Source organism: Mobula birostris, chromosome 10 (genome assembly GCF_030028105.1).
Source record: "Mobula birostris isolate sMobBir1 chromosome 10, sMobBir1.hap1, whole genome shotgun sequence".
NCBI classification, from domain to species: Eukaryota; Metazoa; Chordata; class Chondrichthyes; order Myliobatiformes; family Myliobatidae; genus Mobula; species Mobula birostris.
This window is the reverse complement of record NC_092379.1, coordinates 97,052,928-97,076,401: the sequence shown is the minus strand read 5'-3', so window position 1 is coordinate 97,076,401 and position 23,474 is coordinate 97,052,928. Positions and strand designations below refer to the sequence as shown.

Here is a 23,474-nt window from a genome sequence, read left to right as displayed (position 1 = left end):
GCTGAGCATTTCTACAATGAAAGACATCATAGTTTCAGGATGGTAATCCTGATCCTAAATGGATGTTGAACCTGTTAACAATACCTCACTTTTTAAATATATTTGTTCTGTTCTTGCACAATTTTTAATCTATTCAATATACATATACTGTAATTGATTGATTTATCTATTTTTCTTCTATATTATGTATTACATTGAACTGCTGCTGCTAAGTTAAAAAATTTCATGACACATGCCAGTGATAATAAACCTGATTCTGAAAATGCCATTGGTCTCTTGGTGAGATTCTGTCGTCTGCACCAGCCCGGGGCCTTCCTGCTGTGCTGCGTAACTTTACCAACTATAAAAAGCAGCCAGTACTAATGGAAGAGGAGCACAAAAAACTGAAGCCTAAGACCACAAACATGAGAAAATCTGCAGATGCTGGAGATCCAAAGCAACACACACAAAATGCTGGATAATCTCATCAGGCCAGGCAGCATTTATGGAAGAGAGTAAACAGGATCCTGATAAAGGGACTCGGCCCAAAACGTCAACTGTTTACTATTTTCCATAGATGCAGCCTGTCTTGCTGAGTTCCTCTAGCATTTTGTGTATGTTGCACTGAAACTAAGGGTCCTTAGACCCTGTGAAACAAAGTGAATTGGGAGGATAATGAAGGCTGTTAGAAGGTGAGTCCTGATGAAGGGTCTCAGCCTGAAACATCGACTTCTTATTCCTTTCCATAGATAGTGTCTGACCTGCTGAGTTCCTCCAGCATTTTGTATGTGTTTCTTAGGGGGTGAGCCAACTCAGCATTAGTAGTCTCGGGAAGCATTGTCCACGTGGGCAATTTAACAGAAATCAAGTTGGAATACTTCTGCGAAGTATTCTGACAATGATCGTCACCAGTGCAAAGAATGTGGTTCTCTCCAAACTCCAGTTGTTACTAATAAAAATTTATACTGTATGTTGAGAGGAGAGCCTATAAGATGAATTACATCTCCCACGTTCTGCTTTAAACAACTACCTGCATTAATTGTAATGAAGAAATCCCCAATCAAATCACTTAGATAGCTTGCTGCAATATCTGCTTCCTTCCAGATGGGTTGATAAATTGATGCCATCAAATGACAGTATTTGATTTATAGCTATGTGTAGGAGAGTTTTCCCAATAAATTAGTGATCTTTTTATCCTCAGTCTTCGTCAAGAATACAGTTTATTTTCTTGGTTACATCATTCTTAGTGGGATTTTGTTGTAAGCATAATAATAGCTGCAGTTAAGTAATTAGTGTGACATTTTAAAAACAATTAAAGTAGAACTCAAAAAGACTACTGTTCACTTTTCTGTTGATTGCATTTCATCCTCATGGCAATGTCATTGCTTTGGAATCTTGTACTATAAATAGTAAAATTCCTGATTATTGTCATATTAGGTTCAGATTTTGTAACTTGCATGTAAATATGACATAATCTGCTTCAAAAATCGTTGCTTTCCAATAAAATATTTTTACTAATTGTCTACAGAATATTTTACTGACTTGAGGGGACGAAGTGAGGATGATCCAGCCCTTCATTGGGAATTTTATGGCAGTTCTGCATGTGGTGAGTATTAAAATATTTTTACATATTCTTACAGAGGAAAGAATAGTGAAGATGGAAATTACTTTGATGATTACATATAGTAAACATTTTTATGGATTCATCTTATAAGTCATGAATTTTCATGATTTTTAATGAAAGTCGATTTGATTACATCTCATAACTGTGAGCTAGCTTTTAACATTTGCGGCTATCTATGGTTGTTATCTATCTGTTTAAAGTTAATTTATAAGATTAGCATTAAAATGGCATCAAATTGGATAGTCCAAGCTGATGTACGTGATTGTTTTTCAACAGTTGTATCTGAAATACTCCCTGAATTACTGGTACTATAAAAATATTGAAAGTCTAGTACTTCTAAGTATTTGAAAAGTGGAATAAAATGGACAAACCATGTCTGTCAAAAATAATACACCTTAGAAGTAATACACATCCTATTGTTCTGACTGGAAATTACAACAAAAACTTAACTATCAGTATGAAAGTCAATTAATATATCTCTCACTAATCTCTTTCTATACACTAGTATAGGTATACACCTCTTTCCAACAATACAATTTAGTATTTCATCATAGATAATTTTGTTTTATTAAAAAAAGTAAATGTAATGGTAGCTTATTGCATTCTGTCTCTGAAATATTATTTTAAAAGATATGGAAGAACACTTCAGAAACTACCATATGACATGTTTCGCACAAGTAACTTGGGTCAAACCTCTGTTCCTGGTTGCTCATACTTTTGGATGAGTTTATACATTATCTGATCCCTTTCTGTATATCTTTGCTATATGATATTTCATTAATATCTGGCCCCTGAACATGAATATAGGTCCAGATTTTGCTGTTTTTTGGCTTTATTGTCTCCTAGAACTGCTAACATTTCTAAGTATAATTTAAACATGCCAAAGCTTGAGTTCTACCAGTAATTGCCTGGGTACTGTACATTCCACCATTCAATTCGCAGGTCCTGCAGTAGGGTAGTCCGGGCTGAATGGGGTTAGTTGGGCTGTGGGGCAAGAGAAGTAGGCTAACACGTTCTTTATGTGTGTGAAATACACTTAACAATAAATCAACTTTAAAAGAATGCTACCATACCCATATCTGAAAGTGCCCAAAAGTTGCTAATGAAGTATAGTTTACGCTCTCCCTCAGTGGACAAGTCAGTAACTTTTATTTGCAACACACCAATTACCCAGATATGTACAGTGCCCTAGAAAATCATGAGCTCATTGCCTTTCGGGAATGTGTATAAAATTTTTTTAGCAAACAACATATTACCCCTTGTGGTTGGAACGTTAATGTATATTTTATTTATCATTCTAATATGTAATTTTTCATCCTTTTGGAAAATTTGTTATTAGAATCTAGCATTGTAGTATTTGAAGTACATCATGGTATTCAAAGTTAACATAAGGTCCTGTAGGTGGTTATTTTATTCCTCAATGAATAGATTGTGATAATTAAAGTTAATTGTTAGTCTGAGTTAATCCAGTGTATTTTTAGTTTTGCAGTTAGAATGGTATATTTATGCAATTTGATTTTTAACTATTTACATGGAAAACACTTGGACTCAGAACCTTTGTTTTGTCAATTCCAAGACCCCCCCCCCCCCATTCTATGTTTAGCATATTTAATCTGTCATATTTTACTATAATCCTCATTGGTAAAAAAATAAGTTGTCATTTTTGGACCCATTTATTATCATATTCCATTCCATGTTTCCCTCAAAATTGTTTCTTTTACTTTTATTGTAATGAAAGATTTGTTGGCATTAATATTTGTAATTTAGACTGTTTTTAAAAATATTGTGTGATTGAAAATGATTTTATCCTGGAGTAATTCACAATTGATTGATTCACCACTTGAGGATATCTGAGATTTCTGGACTACCATCTCTGCAAAATCCCATCCCACTCTTCCCATTAGCTTAACCAGTCTCCTGCCTTTCACACACAATCAGTTAGTCTTCCCTGATTTTAGCTCCACTCTCCCATCTCACACAATGGAAGTTTATAGTACATACAAAACATGATAACATAAATTATACATCACCTATACGACAGAATAAAGAAAAATAAGCATACATTAATGCAAGTTGAGGGAAATACAACCTAAAATAGAATTAGGGTTCTTTAGGTAGTTCAAGGAGCTGGTAGCAGTGGGGAAGAAACTGTTGTTGAACCTTCAGGTGTGGGTCTTGATACCTGATGGCGGCACTGAGAAGAGTGTATGGCCCAGGTGATGGAGATCCTTATTGATTATGTTACTTTCCTGAGATATTGCCTCCTGTAGATATTTTCCATAATAGAGAGATCTGTACCTGTAACGGACCTTCGCATTCCTGTGAATAAAATTCCAGTACCAGGCCACTATGAATTACATTTTATTATCTTTTTCGTGGTAATATTTTGTTTAACGTGCAATGTGTGATTATATGTTTTGTGGGTGCATCGTGATCTGGAGAAGCATTGCTTTGTATGTATGTATGTACGGTCAGATGACAATAAACTTGAACTTGTTATGCAGTCAAAATGCTTTTCATTGTACATCTGTTGAACTTTGTCAGAATCTTTGATGTCATGCCACATTTCCTTACATTTCTAATTGTCACGCCTTCTTCATGGTTGCATCCATGTGCTGGGCCCAGCATAGATTCTATGAGATGTTGGCAGCCAGGAACTTGGAGCTGCCCTCCGTTTCCACCACATACCCTTAAATAAGGACTGGTGCATGCTCACCTGACTTCCCCTCCCTGAAGTCCACAATCAGTACCTTGGTTTTGGTGATGTTGAGCGCAAGGTGGTTCTTACTACAACTCACGGCCAGCTGATCTATCTTGCTCCTCCACACCTTGTCGTCATTTGTGCTTCTGCCAACAACAGTGGTTTCATTGTCAAATTGGCAGATGACATTGGAACTGTCAATTTTTTTCTGTACAGTTGGAGGTATAGAGAAAGTGTAGCAGGGATCCAGGCACACCCCCCTGAGATGCCTGTGTTCTTTCAAGAAGATTGTTTTACCTGATGTCACTTTATTATTTTTTTTATATTTCTGTATATGTTTTGTTAAGTTGTTAATTATTTGCCTGTCTACATTAGAATTAGCACTGACCTCAACAGAACCATTCAATGTCCCTTTCAACAACACTAGCATTAATGCTGTCATAAATATTCTAGAATTTTATAAGTATAAACTGTGTGTGTGTGTGTGTGTGTGTGTGTGTGTGTGTATCTAAAAAAATGAAACATTATGTATATTTTTAACATTTAACATTATCTTTTGAGTCTATACCTTTTATGATTAGGTAAATACTTCCTTAACTTAATTAAAAGTCCTTTCTTCTGATTTAAAAAAAAAGAATTCTGTCAAACTACGTTACATATAGACCAATCTAGTCAGGAAGTGTTTTCTTCTGAATTTACTTTTAAATCACATTCAAGTCAAATGCTATTCTAGTTAGTCAGATCTCCAGGATTTGCTGTATTGTTTTATTTCCCCTTTGAGTTAGCAGGTTCTTCAGATGATAGCAGTAGAACTTGTCTTTGAGGATAACACCTAAAGGCACAGTAAGGCCATAAAGTATCGCACTTAACCATAGTTATAATATTGAATATAATCAGATATACATATAAGCTATTTAGATATTTAAAATACTTATATAGTCTAATGTACAAACAAAAGTATGTAATTAGATGGATGTAATGATTCTATTTCAATTTTTCAGAGCAGGATAAGGAGATCGTTTGTAACATTTTGGCAAATCCCCCTGGCCTTGATGAAGAGGATGATGAGGATACCAATTACTTTGTATTTGAGTTTTCTGAAAAGCCTCTTCTTGCATGTTACAATATACAAGCTTCCCTTTCTCATGGGTAAGAGTTGGATTCTAAATCAGCAAATTCAGAGATATTAGAAGAATTTAATTTTGTTGACAGTGTCTTATTTTATGGCAGTTTGGTTCAAGCATGGTATCTCATTGGAATTTGGATCAAGAAGGTAAAACAAATTAGGGCCAAGGAATCATTGTGCTCCAAGTGGCTTAAGGTAGAAAAAAATCTGGACATTTTGTTGCCAGAATCTAGCATGCTGCTAACATTACCATGCTCAATTACTTAATTAGAATTGTGTTAGAATGATATGTATGACATAAATTGCAGCACTATTTCAACATTAAGTTATCTCTCTCCTCCATTCTCTAGGACAGGTGGGCTAAACGCATGAATTCATGCAAGGAAAGATCGGCATTTAAGAGCATCTGAAGAATGGGAGAAATCCCTGTTGTCATAAACACAGTATTCACAATAACCTGGAGGGGCTGTGGGAAAATTAGTATTTTTTTTGTGTTAGTAACATAGACGTTTGATTAACTTGATGGCTTGCAGTGAATGGCAAGAAAAAATAGCACTAATTTAGCAGCATTTAATTGCGTAGTGTTAGACTGATTAATTTTCTTTCAAGGAATGGTATGTTTATCAGATGATCAACATTTTGAGTCTTGATATACTGGCTATATTAGGAAATTGAAATTAATTTGGAAGTTTACTGTCATACATATGAGTGTTTGAATGATGAACTAGAAAAGGAATCTTAGCCCTTCAAGTTTGAGCCATCATTCAGTGCTTGCGATATGGCCTACTGTACATTGGCAAAACCAAGCATAGACTGGGTCACTATTTTATAGAACACCTGTGTTCTGACTTCAATGGCTACCTTGAGATTCCAGTTGCATGTCATTTCAATTCCCAGTGGAGAGTTGTCCTGACTATCCTTGGTCTTCTCCACTAAACAATGAGGCCAAACACAAACCAGAAAGACACAATCTCGTATTCTACTTAGCTAGCATACATCCCTATGGTATGAACATTCAATTTTTCTATTTCAGGTAATCCACTTCCTTTGTGTTCCTTTTCCACTCCCACTAGTCCCTCTCTCCCTTTGTGTTTTTTTGTTTTACTAATTCACTTCTCACACTCTTTAATGCCAGTGGAAACTAACCTTGTCTGTTGAATCTGTCCTCACAAGTTGATCATCCATTTATCGGCATTGTAGATCTTCCCTGAGATGCTTCCAATGTGTTCACATGGAAAGTTTACAGCATATTTCCATAGAACCATATAACATATAACAATTACGGCACGGAAACAGGCCATCTCGGCCCTTCTAGTCCGTGCCGAACTCTTACTCTCACCTAGTCCCACGGACCTGCACTCAGCCCATAACCCTCCATTCCTTTCCTGTCCATATAGCTATCCAATTTAACTTTAAATTACAACATCGAACCTGCCTTAACCACTTCTGCTGGAAGCTCATTCTGCACAGCTACCACTCTCTGAGTAAAGAAGTTCCCCCTCATGTTACCCCTAAACTTTTGCCCTTTAACTCTCAACTCATGTTCTCTTGTTTGAATCTCCCCCACGCTCAATGGAAAAAGCCTATCCACGTCAACTCTATCTATTCTCCTCATAATTTTAGATACCTCTATCAAGTCCCCCCTCAACCTTCTACTCTCCAAAGAATAAAGACCCAACTTGTTCAACCTTTCTCTGTGTCTTAAGAGATGAAACCCAAGTAACATTCTAGTAAATCTTTTTTGTACTCTCTCAATTTTGTTGACATCTTTCCTATAATTCGGTGACCAGAACTGTACACAATACTCCAAACTTGGCCTTACCAATGCCTTGTACAATTTCAACATTACATCTCAACTCCTATACTCAATGCTGTGATTCATAAAGGCCAGCATACCAAAAGCTTTCTTCACCACCCTATCCACATAAGATTCCACCTTCAGGGAACTATGCACCATTATTCCTAGGTCCCTCTGTTCTACTACATTCTTCATTGCCCTACCATTTACCACGTATGTCCTATTTTGATTAGTCCTACCAAAATGTAGCACCTCACATTTATCAGCATTAAACTCCATCTGCCATCTTTCAACCCACTCTTCTAACTGGCCTAAATCTCTCTGCAACCTTTGAAAACCTATGTCATTATCCACAACGCCACCTATCTTAGTATCATTTGCATACTTACTAATCCAATTTACCACCCCGTCATCCAGATCATTAATATATATAACAATCAACATTGGACCCAGTACAGATCCTTGAGGCACACCACTGGTCACCGACCTCCAATCTGACAAACAGTTATCTACCACTACTCTCTGGCGTCTCCCATCCAGCCACTGCTGAATCCATTTTACTACTTCAATATTAATACCTAACGATTGAACCTTCCGTGTGGAACCTTGTCAAAGGCCTTACTGAAGTCCACATAGACAACATCCACCGCTTTACCCTCATCTACTTTCCTAATAACCTCTTCAAAAAATTCAATAAGATTTGTCAAACATGACGTTCCACGCACAAATCCATGTTGACTGTTCCTAATCAGACCCTGCCTATCCAGATAATTATATATACCATCTCTAAGAATACTTTCCATCAATTTACCCACCACTGACGTCAAACTCACAGGTGGATAATTGCTAGGTTTACTCTTAGAACCCTTTTTAAACAATGGAACAACATGAGCAATACACCAATCCTCTGGCACCATCCCCGTTTATAATGACATTGGAAATAGTTCTTTGAGAGCCCCTGCTATTTCCACACTAACTTCCCTCAAGGTCCTAGGGAATATTCTGTCAGCACCCGGAGACTTATCCATTTTTATATTCCTTAAAAGTGACAGTACTACTTCATCTTTAATCATCATAGTTTCCATAACTACCCTACTTGTTTCCCTTACCTTACACAATTCAATATCTTTCTCCTTAGTGAATACCGAAGAAAAGAAATTGTTCAAAATCTCCCCCATTCTCTTCTGGCTCCGCACATAGCCGTCCACTCTGATTCTCTAAGGGACCAATTTTATCCCTCACTATCCTTTTGCTATTAACGTTAACTGTAGAAACCCTTTGGATTTATTTTCACCTTACTTGCCAAAGCAACCTCTTATCTTTTAGCTTTTCTGATTTCTTTCTTAAGATTCTTTTTACATTCTTTATATTTCTTGAGTACCTCATTTACTCCAAGCTGCCTATATTTATTGTAGATCTCTCTCTTTTTCCGAACCAAGTTTCCAATATCCTTTGAAAACCATGGCTCTCTCAAACTTTTAACCTTTCCTTTCAACCTAACAGGAACATAAAGATTCTGTACCCTCAAAATTTCACCTCTAAATGACCTCCATTTCTTTATTACATCCTTCCCATAAAACAAATTGTCCCAATCCACTCCTCCTAAATCCCTTCGCATCTCCTCAAAGTTAGCCTTTCTCCAATCAAAAATCTCAATCCTGGGTCCAGTCCTATCCTTCTCCATAATTATATTGAAACTAATGACATTGTGATCACTGGACCCGAAGTGCTCCCCAACACATATCTCTGTCACCTGACCTATCTCATTCCCTAACAGGAGATCCAACACTGCCCATTCTCTAGTTGTTACCTCTATGTATTGCTGCAAAAAACTATCTTGCACACATTTTACAAACTCCAAACCATCCAGCCCTTTTACAGAATGGGTTTCCCAGTCTATGTGTGGAAAATTAAAATCTTCCACAATCACAACCTTGTGCTTACTACAAATATCTGCTACCTCCTTACAAATTTGCTTCTCCAATTCTTGCTTCCCATTAGGCGGTCTATAATACACCCCTATAAGCGTTACTACATCTTTCCCATTCCTCAATTCCACCCAAATAGCCTCCCTAGACGAGTCCTCTAATCTATCCTGCCAAAGCACCACTGTAATATTTTCTCTGACAAGCAATGCAACACCTCCCCCTCTTGTCCCTCCGATTCTATGACACCTGAAGCAACGAAATCCAGGAATATTTAGTTGCCAATCCCCTCCTGCAACCATGTTTCACTAATAGCTACATCATCATATTTCCAGGTGTCAATCCATGCTCTAAGCTCATCCACCTTTCTTACAATGCTCCTAGCATCAAAATAGATGCATTTAAGAAACTCTCCACCTTTTACTCTCTGTTTATCCCTAATGGTGCAAACAACTTTGTTATCTTTTTCTTCCTTCTCCCCTACATCTTCGATCTGAGTGCTCCCGTTCTCTGTCCCCTGCCTATCCTCCCTCATACACTGTCTACCAGCTTTCTCCATTTGTGAATCAACCTCCTCTTTCCTCATCTCTTCAATTTGATTCCTACCCCCAACCATTTTAGGTCTAAGTCTCCCCAGTAGCCTTCGCAAATCTCCCCGCCAGGATATTGGTCCCCCTAGGATTCAAGTGCAAACTGTCCTTTTTGAACAGGTCACACCTGTGCCAAAAGAGGTCCTAATGATCCAGAAACTTGAATCTCTGCCCCCTGCTCCAATCCCTCAGCCACGCATTTATCCTCCACCTCATTCCATTCCTACTCTCACTGTCACGTGGCACAGGCAGTAATCCTGAGATTACTGCCTTTGCGGTCCTTCTTCTCAACTCCCTTCCTAACTCCCTATATTCTCCTTTCAGGACCTCTTTCCTTTTCCTACCTATGTCGTTGGTACCTACATGTACCACGACCTCTGGCTTCTCACCCTCCCACTTCAGGATATCTTGGACACGATCAGAAACATCCCGGACCCTGGCACCGGGGAGGCAAACTACCATCCGGGTCTCCTGACTGCGTCCACAGTATCGCCTAACTGACCCCCTAACTATCGAGTCCCCTATTACTACTGCCCCCCTCTTCCTTTCCCTACCCTTCTGAGCTACAGGGCCGGACTCTGTGCTGGAGGCACGGCCACTGTTGCTTCCCCCAGGTAAGCTGTCCCCCCCCAACAGTACTCAAACAGGAGTACTTATTGTCAAGGGGCGCAGCCACTGGGGTACTCTCTAGTACCTGACGCTTCCCCTTCCCCCTCCTAACCATGACCTACTTGTCTGTCTCCCGTGGCCCCCGTGTGACCACCTGTCTGTAATTCCTCTCTATCAACTCCTCACTCTCCCTGACCAGACGAAGGTCATCGAGCTGCAGCTCCAGTTCCCTAACACAGTCCCTTAGGAGCTGCATCTCGGCGCACCTGGCGCAGATGTGGACGTCCGGGAGGCCAGGAGACTCCAGGACCTCCCAGAGCAAGCTGCCCTCACACTCGTACTTCCCCCTTTCCTCAAATAACAGGAAAAATTGAAAACCAAACCTACTTTGCCTCGCCCATTTCTGCCTTAGCCCGTTGAGCCAAAGCCCTTAAGCCTTCACTCTGCTTCTGACTCACTCTACTGCCTGCAAAATGACACTGCCCGCTGTATAAGACTGTGTTCCTTTTAAATCTTCTGCGCTTCACTGCCCGACGTCACACCTGCGCAGTCCCACCTCTCTTAACTCCGATGATAAGAAGAAAAAATCAAAATGGCTCCTGCCGCACTCCTGCTCCGATTCTCAGACTTCCTTCTCCGAATTAAACCCGAATCAGGATTTCTGACCTTTTAAATCTTCCGCTCTTCACTGCCCAACGTCACACGCCTGCGCAGTCCCACCTGTCTTAACTCCGATGATAAGAAGAAAAAATCAAAATGGCTCCTGCTGCACTCCCGCTCTGATTCTCAGACTTCCTTCTCCGAATTGCCCGATCTGCTGAGTTCCTCCAGGATATTGTGTATGTTGCTTTGACCCCAGCATCTGCAGGGTATATTGTGTTTAAATTTCTGGGTGTTGGTGAACCACATCCTAGGGTGATAATGAAGTATCTAAGACCTTAAGCCCAGAATTAGGCAATATGGCTCATTGAGTCTGCTCTGTGTTTCAGGAAATCTTGTGAGACAGATGTTGCTTTTATTTTAACTTTAGAAAATCCCCTTGATTCAAGAGAGGTCTCTGGTTGAAAATTAGCAATTTTAATTCCTTTAGCGTAAAGGGAGGGAGAAAGTGGGAAACTACAAGCTTGTAGCATAACGTCCAGCAGTGAGAAAATGATAAAATGGTCCAGAAAGGAACCTAGATGCTTCAGAGCAATCAGACTAAGTCAGCACTGCTTTACAAAGAGGGGAAAAAAATACTGGAATGCCTTGCATTAAGTAATGTGCTGCGGATAAAGGGAACATCCGAATTATATTTATATATCCAGAAGACATTTGATAAAATGCCACAAAAATAAGTGTGCAAAATAAAAACTCATGGTATTGGAGATAAATATTAATAAGGCTAGAAAATGCGCTTGTGTCGGGAATGAGAAAGTAGGCATGAATGAGTCTTTTTCTGGTTGACACAGGTTATTGCCTCAGGAATTAACGCTGAAGCTTCAACTTTAACTGAATTGATGAAGGGTCTAATGAAATGGTTGTTACATTAGCCAGGCAAAATGGCCTACTCTTGTTCCTATTTTCCATGCTTCTATTACTCAGAAACTTGTCACTTGTAATTTTTATGGGTTGCTCTATTTGACTTCCCTAATGATTTGTAATTTTCCAGACTTCCATCCCTACTTACAGCTATTTCTGAGATGTTACTCATTTCCTCTATAATGGAGACTAACTCAAAATTCCCATGTTTTTCATGTGCCATCTCCTTGTTTTCCATTATTACTTCCACAGAAGTCAGTTTCTGTAGGTCCAATGCTTACTTCATTAACTTCTTTTATAAATAACTGTAGAATTTCATACTATATTTATTAATGTTCTGGCTAGCTTTATCTCATAATGCAAATTTTCCTTCCTTGTTAATCTTTTAGTCATTATTTGTATATTATAACCAGTTGTCTAACTTGAAACTGCATTTACATAATTTGATGCTTTGTCTTTAAGTTTGATGCTGTCTTTAATTTTGTTAACCTCTTGGAACATTTATTTCTTGCTTGAACCTATTCTGTGTTTTCTGAAAAATCCTCTTATATTAATCTGTGATCATCATAAAGTCATAGAAAACTACAACACAGAAATAGACGCTTTGGCCCATCTAGTCCAGGCCAAACCATTTAAACTGCCTACTCCCATCGAACTGCACCCAGAAGATAGCCCTCCAAACCCCTCCCATCCATGTGCTTATCCAAAGTTCTCTTGAACTTTGAAATTGACATCATCACTTGCGCTGGCAGCTCATTCCACACTCTCACCACTCTGTGAAGAAGTTTCCTTCAAACATATCACCTTTCACCTTAACCCATGATCTCTAGTTGTATTCTAACCCAACCTCAGTGGAAAAAGCCTCCTTGCGTTTATCCTATCTATTCCATCCATAACCTTGTATACTCTATCAAATCTCTCCTTAGTCATCAATGTTCTAGGGTATAAAGTTCTAGCCTATTCAATCTTTCCTTATAACTCGTGTCCTCCAGTCCCGGCAACATCTTTGTAAAATTTCTGTGTACTCTTTAAATTTTATTTACATCTTTGCTGTAGGCAAGTGCCCAAAACTGCACACAATATTCCAAGTTAGGTGTCATCAACGTCTTAAAGAACCTCAACATAATATCCCAGCTCCTGTACTCAAAAAGCCAATGTGCCGAAAGCTTTCTTTATCTACCTGTGACACCACTTTCAATGAATTATGGACCTGTATTCCCAGATCCTTTTGTTCTACTGCACTTCTCAGTGTCCTTCCGTTCACTGTGTAAGACCTACCCTGGATGGTCCTACTGAAGTGCAAAACTTACTTGTCTGCATTAAATTCCATCTGTCATTTTTCAGCCCAATATTCCAGCTGGTCTAGGTCCTGCTCCAAGGTTTGATAGTCTTCCTTGCTGCCCACTACACCCCCCCATTCTTGGTGTGATCCACAAATTTATCAATCCAGTTAACCATATTACCATCCAGATTGGTGATAAAGATAGGAAACAATAATGGACACAGCACCATCCCTGCGACACTCCAGTAGTCACAGGCCTCTGTCAGAGAGGCAACCATCTGCTGCCACTCTCTGGCTTCCCCCAGAAAGCCAATGTCTAATCCAGTTTACTATCTTATCTTGAATGCCAAGCAACTGAGCCTTCCTGACCAACCTCCCATGCGCGACCTTGTCAAATGCCTGGTTGAAGTCCATATAGACAACATGCACTGCCTTGCCTTCATCAACTTAGACTTTTTCCCTGACTAGTAACGCCACCCCTCCCACTTCAATCCTTCCAACTCTATCATGTCTAAAACAACAGAACCCCGGAATACTGAGCTGCCGCTCCTGCAACTATGTCTCACTAATGGCCACAATATTATAATTTCATGTGTTTATCCATGCCAAGCTCATCTGCCTTTCCTACAGTACTACTTGCATTGAAATACGTATACGCAACTCAGAACATTAGTCCCACTATGTCCAACGTTTTGATTCCTGTCTCCACAACCAATCCACTATCTGTTTGAGCCCCAGTTTAAACCCACCATGCAGTACTAGCAAGCCTTCCCATTAGGATATTAGTCCTCCTTCAGTTTAGGTGTAAATTTTCTCTTCTGTAGAGTTTCCACTTTCCTGGAAGAGAGCCAATAAACCAAAAATCTGAAGCCTTCCCTCCTACGCCAACTCCTTAGACACGTGTTAAACTGTACAATCTTCTTATTTCTGGCCTCACTAGCATGTTGTACGGGTAGCAATCCTGGGATCACAACCTTGATGATACTGTCCTTTAACTTAGCACCTAACTCACTGAAGTCACTTTGAGGAACTCCAACCTATGTCATTGGTACCTATTTGGACCACTATCTCTGGCTGCCCATCCTCCCACTTGAGAATGTTGAGGACAGTACCTGAGATATCCCAGACGCTGGCACTAAGAGGCAGCATACCATCTGGGAATCTCATTCTCATCCGTAGAACCTCCTTTCTGTTCTCCTAACTAATGATTCCTCTATCACCACAGTTTGTCTCTTCCCAGCACCCCCCTCTCCCCCCCCACCCCGTGTCCCTTCTAAGCCACAGAGACAGACTGAGTGCCAGAGACCTGACTGCTGTGACTTTTCTCTACTAAGTCATACCCCCAGTGGTATTCAAAGTGGTATTACCAGTTGTTGAGGGGTTTGGCCACAGGTGTACTCTGTACTGGCGGTTTAACCCCTTTCATAGTTTTGACTGTCACCCAGTTTCCTGTGTCCTTCACCTTGTTTGTAAATACCTCTATATGTCCTATCACCCCATCAGTCTCTCAGATGATCTGATGTTCATCCAGTTCCAGCTCCAACTCCTTAGCGTGGAGTGTTAGAAGCTGCAGTTGGATGCACTGATTGGAGGTGAAGTCGTCAGGGACACTGAAGGTCTCCCTACCTTCCCGCATCCCACAAGAGGAGAATTGAACCATCTCTCCTGGCATCCCTACTGCTCTAACTGTGCAATTATGAAGAAGGAAACAATAAGTAAACTGGAAAATAAAATCTACCTACAGCTTTTCACCTTTTCACTCAAGCATCTTCTTGCTAAAGTCTCAAATCCCCACTCTGACACTGTCCACTCCAACAATGGTTACTCCACTAGCCTCTGTCTTTATTTGCCCTTGCTAATGAATACCGATCTCTGATTGGCCACTGTTCAAATGCTGAAACTCCCGCAAATGCTGCTTTGTAATGCCAGATGCTGACGTATGTGAGTCTCTTCTTCTCTTGCCTCCGATCTCTGACTGGCCACTGAAACGTGCATGAAATTGAACATCACGGATCCACTCTTCAGATTATCAAGAAATTAGATACTCTCTATCTGTAGCTTCCCATTCATTATTTTAATGTTGCTTTATGCAATGCAAAATGACTACATTTCGTTAACCTAAAAGACGAGCAATTGGTATGGTTTTATCTATAATGTTGTGATAATTCTGGGGACAAAAGATGACAAAGTTCATTTTATATCCTGCATTGTGGCAGATTTGTACTTAACTTTCTGTTTTCTTGTTTGTGCAGCCCTTGTAATTGGTTGGTATTATCCGAAGTTCTTCGAAGACTGAAAATGTCAGTAAGGATTTTTCAATCCCGCTATCCTCAATTTGAAATTGTCACCATTACTGAAGTAGAATTTTACAAGCAGGTGTCCACAAGCCAGGTACATTTTCAGCTCGGGAATCTTCAGTACTACTCCATGGATGGCAGGACGTCTTTGGAATTGGTACGATGTGTACCGGAGCTGTTGGATCTTATTGGTTCTACAGTGGAATTATTAACTGAAGACTGTGAAAAAGTCATTAAATTCACAAGGTGAACCAAAATCATGACTGGTTGACAAACTTTTCCCACCTCAGATAAATGGGAAGTGAATTGAATGGGTACTAACAGGTGTTTACAGTATGCCAGCTGTTATCTCAAATCAGGCATTGACACTAGCCATTCTGACAGTAGTAGAAATAACCAATCAGTTCTGACCTTAAAGTGCAACAGTACAAGGTTTGCTGGGATGTTTAAAGAAAGCGTTAGAATATTTTAACTAGGTTCATTAAAAATATTTTCTAATTATGTTCATGCACATCTAAGTTTGTGATCCATCGACCATGAAAAATCAGTAATGCCAGTGGTACAGTTGATTCTTGTAAAAGAAACATTACTTTATTCCTGTTGTTCCCACAATTTCCTCCTTCAGAATATAACAATTGCTTTATTTAATGCACAATTTAACTACAGTTCTGTATCACACACTTGCTTCCCCCAAGAGGACTATTACGTAGCCTATTCATACTTTCAGAACTATTCAGTCAGTCAACTGCAAGGAGATGGTGAAAATGCCTGGCCATTTAGTGTACCTCTGATTTCATCTACTGCTCTACATGCCCCTCAGGCAGAAGCTTTGACTCAAAAGCAAAGCTGTACACATTAGTGAAGCTGAATTTAGGCATTCAGCAGAGTCTGTAGCTTCAACCTGTGTCCAATGCTTTACTGTGATGCACCATTCTGCATTGAAGAAATACAACTGTGTGTATTTTTTTTAAGTGTACTTGTATCTAACTTGCTGCACACAAGTCGAACAAACTGATGTTTTAAACATGATGGGTGCTTTTTTTTTGAGATTAAAATATCAAGAATCCACTGTATCATATTGGAACCAAATTACTGGTGCCTAAAAGGCACATTTTCAACATTCTAAGTTAAAATTGTTCTGTTCTTAGCAACCGAGCACGCAATTTTGCTAAATACAATATTTAGTAATGACAGTGTATCTTAATGGAATCGATAGTTTCTTTAAGTTAGGCTGTATCTAGAAATTGGATGTTTGTACCCTGCAAGTAGGGAGTATGACTTTTTTGCCACAGTAATTTTTCTGGATCTTTATATTACCTTGAGCAGATTTTATTTTCCAGTTTAAAGCAATTTTAAATCAAAGTTAAACTGATCAAGATTGAACTTGTATGCTAGGATACATGCTGTTTAATAAGATAAAATTGAAAAGCCCACTGGAAATTTTGTTAGTTACTGATAATTTCAGCCTAAATTATAATCTCTACAACTCTGAGATGATGCACTTTATGTTGACTGCTTGTTGAGTTGCACCAATCATTGGCTTCCTGTACTGCTGCCATTAGACAATTTAAAGTTAAATATTTATTTAAAAGGAAGAAAGTTTTTTAAAAAAAGACACAGAAGCTTGTCTCCTTGAACTACAAAGCTGATTCAAAACGTTTTCGGCTATATTTGTGAGAAATCAACATTCCATTTTTGCCACTTAAACCAAAACATGGAGCTAAAACCTAATAAATTTTCATTTTCGAATAACATCAATAATAAAATCACATTTCAGTTGGGGAAGATTTCATTACATATCAGAAAGAAATTATCTAAGTTTAAAGAAGTCATGTGTTTTCGTATTAATGTGACGCACTTTAGATGTGCATTGTTGCAAAACTCAGAAATTGGATTGGTGATCTAGTTAGTAGATATAACAAATCCAATAAGGTAGTCTGCTTGGATTTCACATTAGTTGCAGTGTAATTATAATTCACAGTAAAACCAGATTCCGTGCTATTAATAACCCAGACAATTCTTCAGCAGTGTGCAATATGATGCTGCTGATTTTACTGTTGGTAGCAGATTTAAAAAGGTGGGGCCTTGCATTGTTCGTATTCAAAATCCTGTGAACCCGGTGATTTGTTTTTTTTTTAAGTTTTTATGTGACTATAGATGCATCAAGCTTCACATTCCCCCAGTCATTCAGTTATTAACTGAATGCCTGCTAAGGATGCTGTTTGAACACTGCAGTCTAGATGAAGTATACCTGGGTGGAACTGATTTATATTTCTATATTCTGACATATATTAAAATGTCAAGTACCTGCAACATTGCATTCATTGTGCCTGCAGGTTATAATGTGAGAGTTTATGTCTCATTATGTGTAGTGGCCCATGACAAATGCAGCGGAATAGCCTGTCTGTAGTTGTAATGAAATTTCATTGCCTAAGACTCAGCCTTAAATGGCACATGTGCATAACCTTTCCACTCCGTCTCCTTCATGAGTAAAGTATCAGCAATATGTACACTTCTTCAAAGTGATGAGTATGAAGCATTTCAACCCAAAGTTCTTCCCTCATTTTCTCCAGTCACATTGCATATCAGAATATACATCCAGCTAATCATCAGCATGTCACAGATAATAAGAGTATGAAATTAGTTCTTTTACCCTCACCCCTTTCCTTGTCTCCATTCCCAATGAACACCAGCAGGCCTGCATTATCCTTTGCAGAAGAGTAGGACTTCCCCAGATCCAATCTCTCATTATCTTCTTTTGACTGTAAGCGGAAATACAATCTTTTCAACATATTTCATTTAACTACTTGGAAGTCTCCTTGCAAGGTTAATTCTCTGCATATCCCCATGTTGCTACGAAGGGCTGCATTATCATACCTAAACCAAATTATGGACCATCCAGCATTTCCAAGTTTTCATACCCATTCAGTACCATCTTGACCATCAATTTTCCACTTACTCCTCCCCAAATGAGAAAAGGTATTGAATGTTGAACTTTTAACTCCAATTCTAAAGAGCACATGTGCCATCAAGTCCCAAACCTAAAACATAACCTTTTAAATATCCACTGATACTGTAGAAATATTCCTAATCTGCAAGAGAACGCCTTCCTCAGTGAGGAGCATTTAGGCCCCCTTCGTACCCCTAACTCAGTTTGTCTTTGGTTCTCCACCTTCAGCTTTATATTTTCATGCTGTCACCTCACCATCTTTCACTTTGCCTCCCGCTCCCTTACCTCTTCTCACTTCCACATTAATTTCCCTTCCCTTCTTTTCACCTTCTCCGTCCTTGATCATCTGATTATCATCCTACTGTCCAAAACTTTTGGATGTTGGTCTTGATGTCCCAATGAGCTTTGCTGCTAGATTATATGTAAAAATTGTCTTGAAGCTTGTGACAATGTGCCCAAGTGCTTGAATGACTATAACATGCCTTTGGTACCATGCCTCTGTATAATGTTAATATGACTTGTGTCCTCAAATGAAGCTTTGTAAAAGCACAGCTCTGCTGTCGGTGACCCTTCCTTGCCTAAAACCTATGTGATCATTGGACTTGAATGGTTAATTTTCCTTCTCCCTTGTTTCACCCATATGGCATTAAAACTAGTCTCGATTTAGAGCTAATTCTATTATATCTATCTGGTTGCGAAGTATACCTTTATGGAGGAACCAAGACCAGTGGTTCTATAAAAATATATAGCGATAAGAATAAGTTAAAATTTCTTGCACATTTACTTTGAGTCCAGCTTTATTAAATTAATTTGTGTGTTTCCAACTTCATGTAAACATGAAAAACAAGTTGCCTTCCTTTTGTTATTGACAAGCAAAATCTGTTAGAGAAGTAAAGATTTTAAATTACAGTTTTCTTTTAAATCAGATGACAATATGCCTAAAGAATGATAAACATCTAAGCTTATTTTAATCTTACTATTCTTGTCTAACCCTGACGTGCAATTTAGGAATTTTTCTGGTTCCTAGTATATAACTGAAAACTCAAAGGATATAAAATTAGTACAGAAACTTAAAAGCTAATAACAATAATCTCAAAACCTTGTACTGTTTCTTGTACAATTGTATTTATATGCTCCATTTATAAATAACTGTGCAGCCCATTCTAGTACTACTCAATTTGTTACCTTGCTGCCAACAGTAAAAGCAATATAAATATCTGCCATGAAGTACACTCACATAATAAGCTCTGGATTTATTTCTACTGCAAGATGTGGTTACTGAAACAAAACTGTACTGTTACTGGCTTTGAACTGAGAGATTAAGTTGAGGCTGCAACTAACATTTGAGGGAAGGGTATAAAACATTTATGCCACAATGTAAATTTTGCAAATAACTCACCTGATATTTATCCCTCAATCTACATCACTAAATTAGATGAGCAAATTCTTTGTATCTCTTGCTGTTTTTGGCACTCTGTCTTTACAACAACATACAAATCTTTTGGGACATTTGTGTATTTATACAATTCCTTAAGTATTCAGGTTCATCTGCAGAGCGAATAATAGTTTAAAAAAAAGCAAGTGTTACCAGTTCCAGTTCTAACTGTTTATATCAGAAAATGGGTTATACAGCAAATCAACTCTCAAGCAATATGATCATTGAGTAATGAACACAGATATCTTTGCAAAGTTTTATATTGCATTACACCATTTACATTATTTTCAGCACTTGTTCTCCCATCCCAATTCTGCATTCCATAGGACTTTATTCAGTTATCTGTAAATGATGCAAAAAACAAAAATGCACTTTGTTTTATTATTTCATCAAATAAAAAAGTCACATGTACTGGAATTGACATTTCTAGAATATTCTAGACCACCTAAATTTTAAAATTGTATATAAAAAAGATCATTATTGATAGTTCATAAATCAAAATTAGTTGGGTTATTTAAATGAATATGATTACATACGTCAACTCAATACAGCAGCCAAGATGGTGCCTTCTTCACATATTGCAAATTGTTCCTAAACATGATTGTTGGCAATTAGAAAGTGTTCATGAGGCTTAGTTTGCTGATCAGCGTTTCAAAGGAAAACACTAGCTTATTGCTTATGAAGGAATACATCTAAACTTAGACTTTTAACACATTTTATGTCTCTCTGCTTCTAGTTACATTACTGTTCAATTCTAGCATTTTTCTGTTTCTTCAGCATTAACATTTTCTGGTAAAGGTGATCATTCTGAATTAAGATAATTACCTCTCATCACTACCGGTGATAAAAATAATTCAGAAGTCTGTGTAGTAGCTCAGTCTTATAGTAATTTGACTAAGTGTTTGTTGCCATCTGGGTGCTCAAGGTCTGCTGCAATCTCATTTTATATCCCAGCATTCCTTAAAATAAATGGCACTTTTGTTCAGAAAAACAAATAGCTCAACCATGTTGAAATCCAATTCTGCTAATTAACTGGGCATATTTTTTATTGCAAAATTTCCAGTGAGGTAGCTGAATTTTGGTGCTGCAACGTTGCAAAGAATCTGTTGTAGTGTATAAATAAAAGTATTTATCTGTTGAAAACTGCTGCAGTAACCTAAAGTAAACTTATAACAATAGATAAAAACAGAAAATGCCGCAATACTCAGCATGTCATGCAGCATATGTGCAGTTAAAAACAGAGTTAATATTTCAGATCATTCTTCTTTCATCAGAACTATTAAGATACAAAAACCAAACTTTTTAAATTTCAAGGAAGGTTATTTTCTTCATTCTCAACATCCAATCCTCCCCTCCCACCCACTCTGCTAAACGCGCTTAATTTTTAGCTTTACCCCAGTCTTGAAGAAAGGTCAAGTTGAAAAATTAATTCTGTTTTGCTTGCTACCAGCGCTATCTGACTGTTGAGTATTTCCAGTATATTTTGTTTATAGTTTTCATCAGAAGTTTTTGCTTTTAATAAACTTCTAAAACGAGATGAGGCTACACCTTCATGTACAAATCCTTAGAAGTTTATAAGACTGCTCTGTATATATTTTGTACAGTGTTTGATATTGCTAAAAGGAGTTGGAACCCTGTTGGTTAACTCTTAGTTTATATAAAGAAGTCTGCATTGTCTTGCTGGAAAATTAAAGCAGTTATTATTGGATATTTTGAATTCTTCATGTTTATACGTTTGTTGTTTATATACACCAGAGGTTTTTGTTAAAAAAGTAAATTATTTAGTTGACAGCATATTTCGTTTTAAAAATTTAACAAATGTATTGTGCTGATAATATAAGCAATGAGGAACTTAGATGAAAGTCTGTAGACTGGACTTTTTCAGATTTATTTCTAAGAAGCACATAGAGAATAGACCTGGCTGTTTTGTTTACAAAAACAAAGTTGGATTCTGGAATGAATCACACATCACATTTATACAGTTATCTGAAATCAACTATTAAACTTATTTGGATTATACCTTTTGATTCAGAATTGGATTTACTGCAAGTATAATAACTTCTTCATTCTTCTGTTTAATGATAGATTTGTTTATGATTGCATGTTCTCTCTGTTCCTCATTATCAATAAGGTTTTTGAAAAGTTAAGTTGAACCTTCATGAATTATAGATAATTAAGTATATAGTACATGCAATAGTGCTTAAGCAGACATAACTATAAAGGTGCTGGTGATTGAGGATGCTCAGTGTGTTACGGTTTGCAGTTCAGTATTCAGGTCGATCAAATTGTTGAATCCAAATTCTAATTGCAGTGATCTGCTTTTTATATATTTCTCATTTTCCTGCTATGTAACTGTAAGCATGTCTATTCATCACTTAGTTATCTTCAAAAAAAAACTCCTAGTAAGAAGAAATTAGTAAGAAATCCAGACCTTAGTGATAATTCAGTTAACAGGTTCAAGCTAATTTCAACCAAAATTGCCTGATTTATTTCAATAGAGCATTAAGAACAGGAGGACACCAAAATGGGCATCCAACTATATGCCCTTCCTGTTGGGCAGCTGAGATTAAAATTATTTGTGCTGAATCCCCCACTAACAGCTTTCTTTACTTTTTGAGCAAATGGGATACGTAAGTCTCTTTATTGTTGTTATCACATTTATTTTCCTGTTACTTTTAAGTGTTGTTTAACTATGTAAATCTGTTTTTTGCCTTTGATTCTGTATCTCCTTAGCACCAGCCTGGTCCTCCCATCCTACATAAATTTTAATTAAAACAAAAGTGATGCTTTATGTTTTAACAGATGTTTTTCTTCTGTGGCACTAACTCATATCCTTGCAACGAGTATCTGAAGCTTAGCAATCGATATACATGCACATGTCTTCAATTAACTTACTTCATTAAGACATGATGAGGGAATATTTGTTGTGCTAGTGGGCTGTTGCAGCAGATGTGGACCATTACCCATTTTCCCACTCCCTTCCCCCAACACTCAAATTTCAATTTGTCCCAGGATAATAGAACAGGTTTTGCATGTTTTTTTCCCCCAAATGAAAAATATGAAAGCCTGGGCCAAGGCTTGGTATCAAGAGAATGTGAGGGCTTGTCACTTAGAAGCTAAGGATTTGGACCACAGTTTGTGCAGCTGGAGAACTGGGTGAAGCAGTGTGGTTGGGGAGCTGGAATCTGTCTCTCTCTCTCAGGACCCTTTGATTGCTGAGTGTTTAGTACAGGCCAATCAGATTTTTGAGGGAAAGAATGGTTAATGAATAGGGATCAGTGGAATCATCAGAGAATCAGAAATCATGGCTTGAATCAGGTTAAAATACATTTTCAATCATACTGCACTGAAAAAAAAGTTTTATGTAATTAAATTTCTGACCCACCATTTGCTAATATGATAGACTCATTTAGCAACTTTACTCCTAATAACTAAGTGCCACAGTATGAACTTGGAGACACTAAAGTGCTGATTAACTTTAGTTATTGTTCAGTGGATATATACGGATTTTATACATCCTTCCCATTAAATTACAGTGGAATCAGGCTGATTGAAATAGGTTTCATAATAGATCAGAGATGATGAGCATTTGAGCGGGTTCTTGACCACAGTACTGAAAGCCCTGGTAGAGAAGAAG

At 38.0% G+C, this 23,474-nt stretch overlaps 1 protein-coding gene across 5 annotated transcripts in view; it reads left to right on the top strand.

Annotated features, from left to right (window-relative positions):
* Positions 1-22,617, top strand: part of LOC140204187 (BCL-6 corepressor-like protein 1) — a 221,285-nt gene extending 198,668 nt beyond the window's left edge. For all 5 annotated transcript variants that reach the window (XM_072270659.1, XM_072270658.1, XM_072270660.1 and 2 more), the window contains 3 exons: positions 1,508-1,585; positions 5,306-5,453; positions 15,408-22,617. In XM_072270659.1, the coding sequence (XP_072126760.1) occupies positions 1,508-1,585; positions 5,306-5,453; positions 15,408-15,702 (521 nt within the window). In that variant the 3' untranslated portion in view covers positions 15,703-22,617. The remainder of the gene's footprint in view (positions 1-1,507; positions 1,586-5,305; positions 5,454-15,407) is intronic.
* Positions 22,618-23,474: the final 857 nt, after the last annotated feature.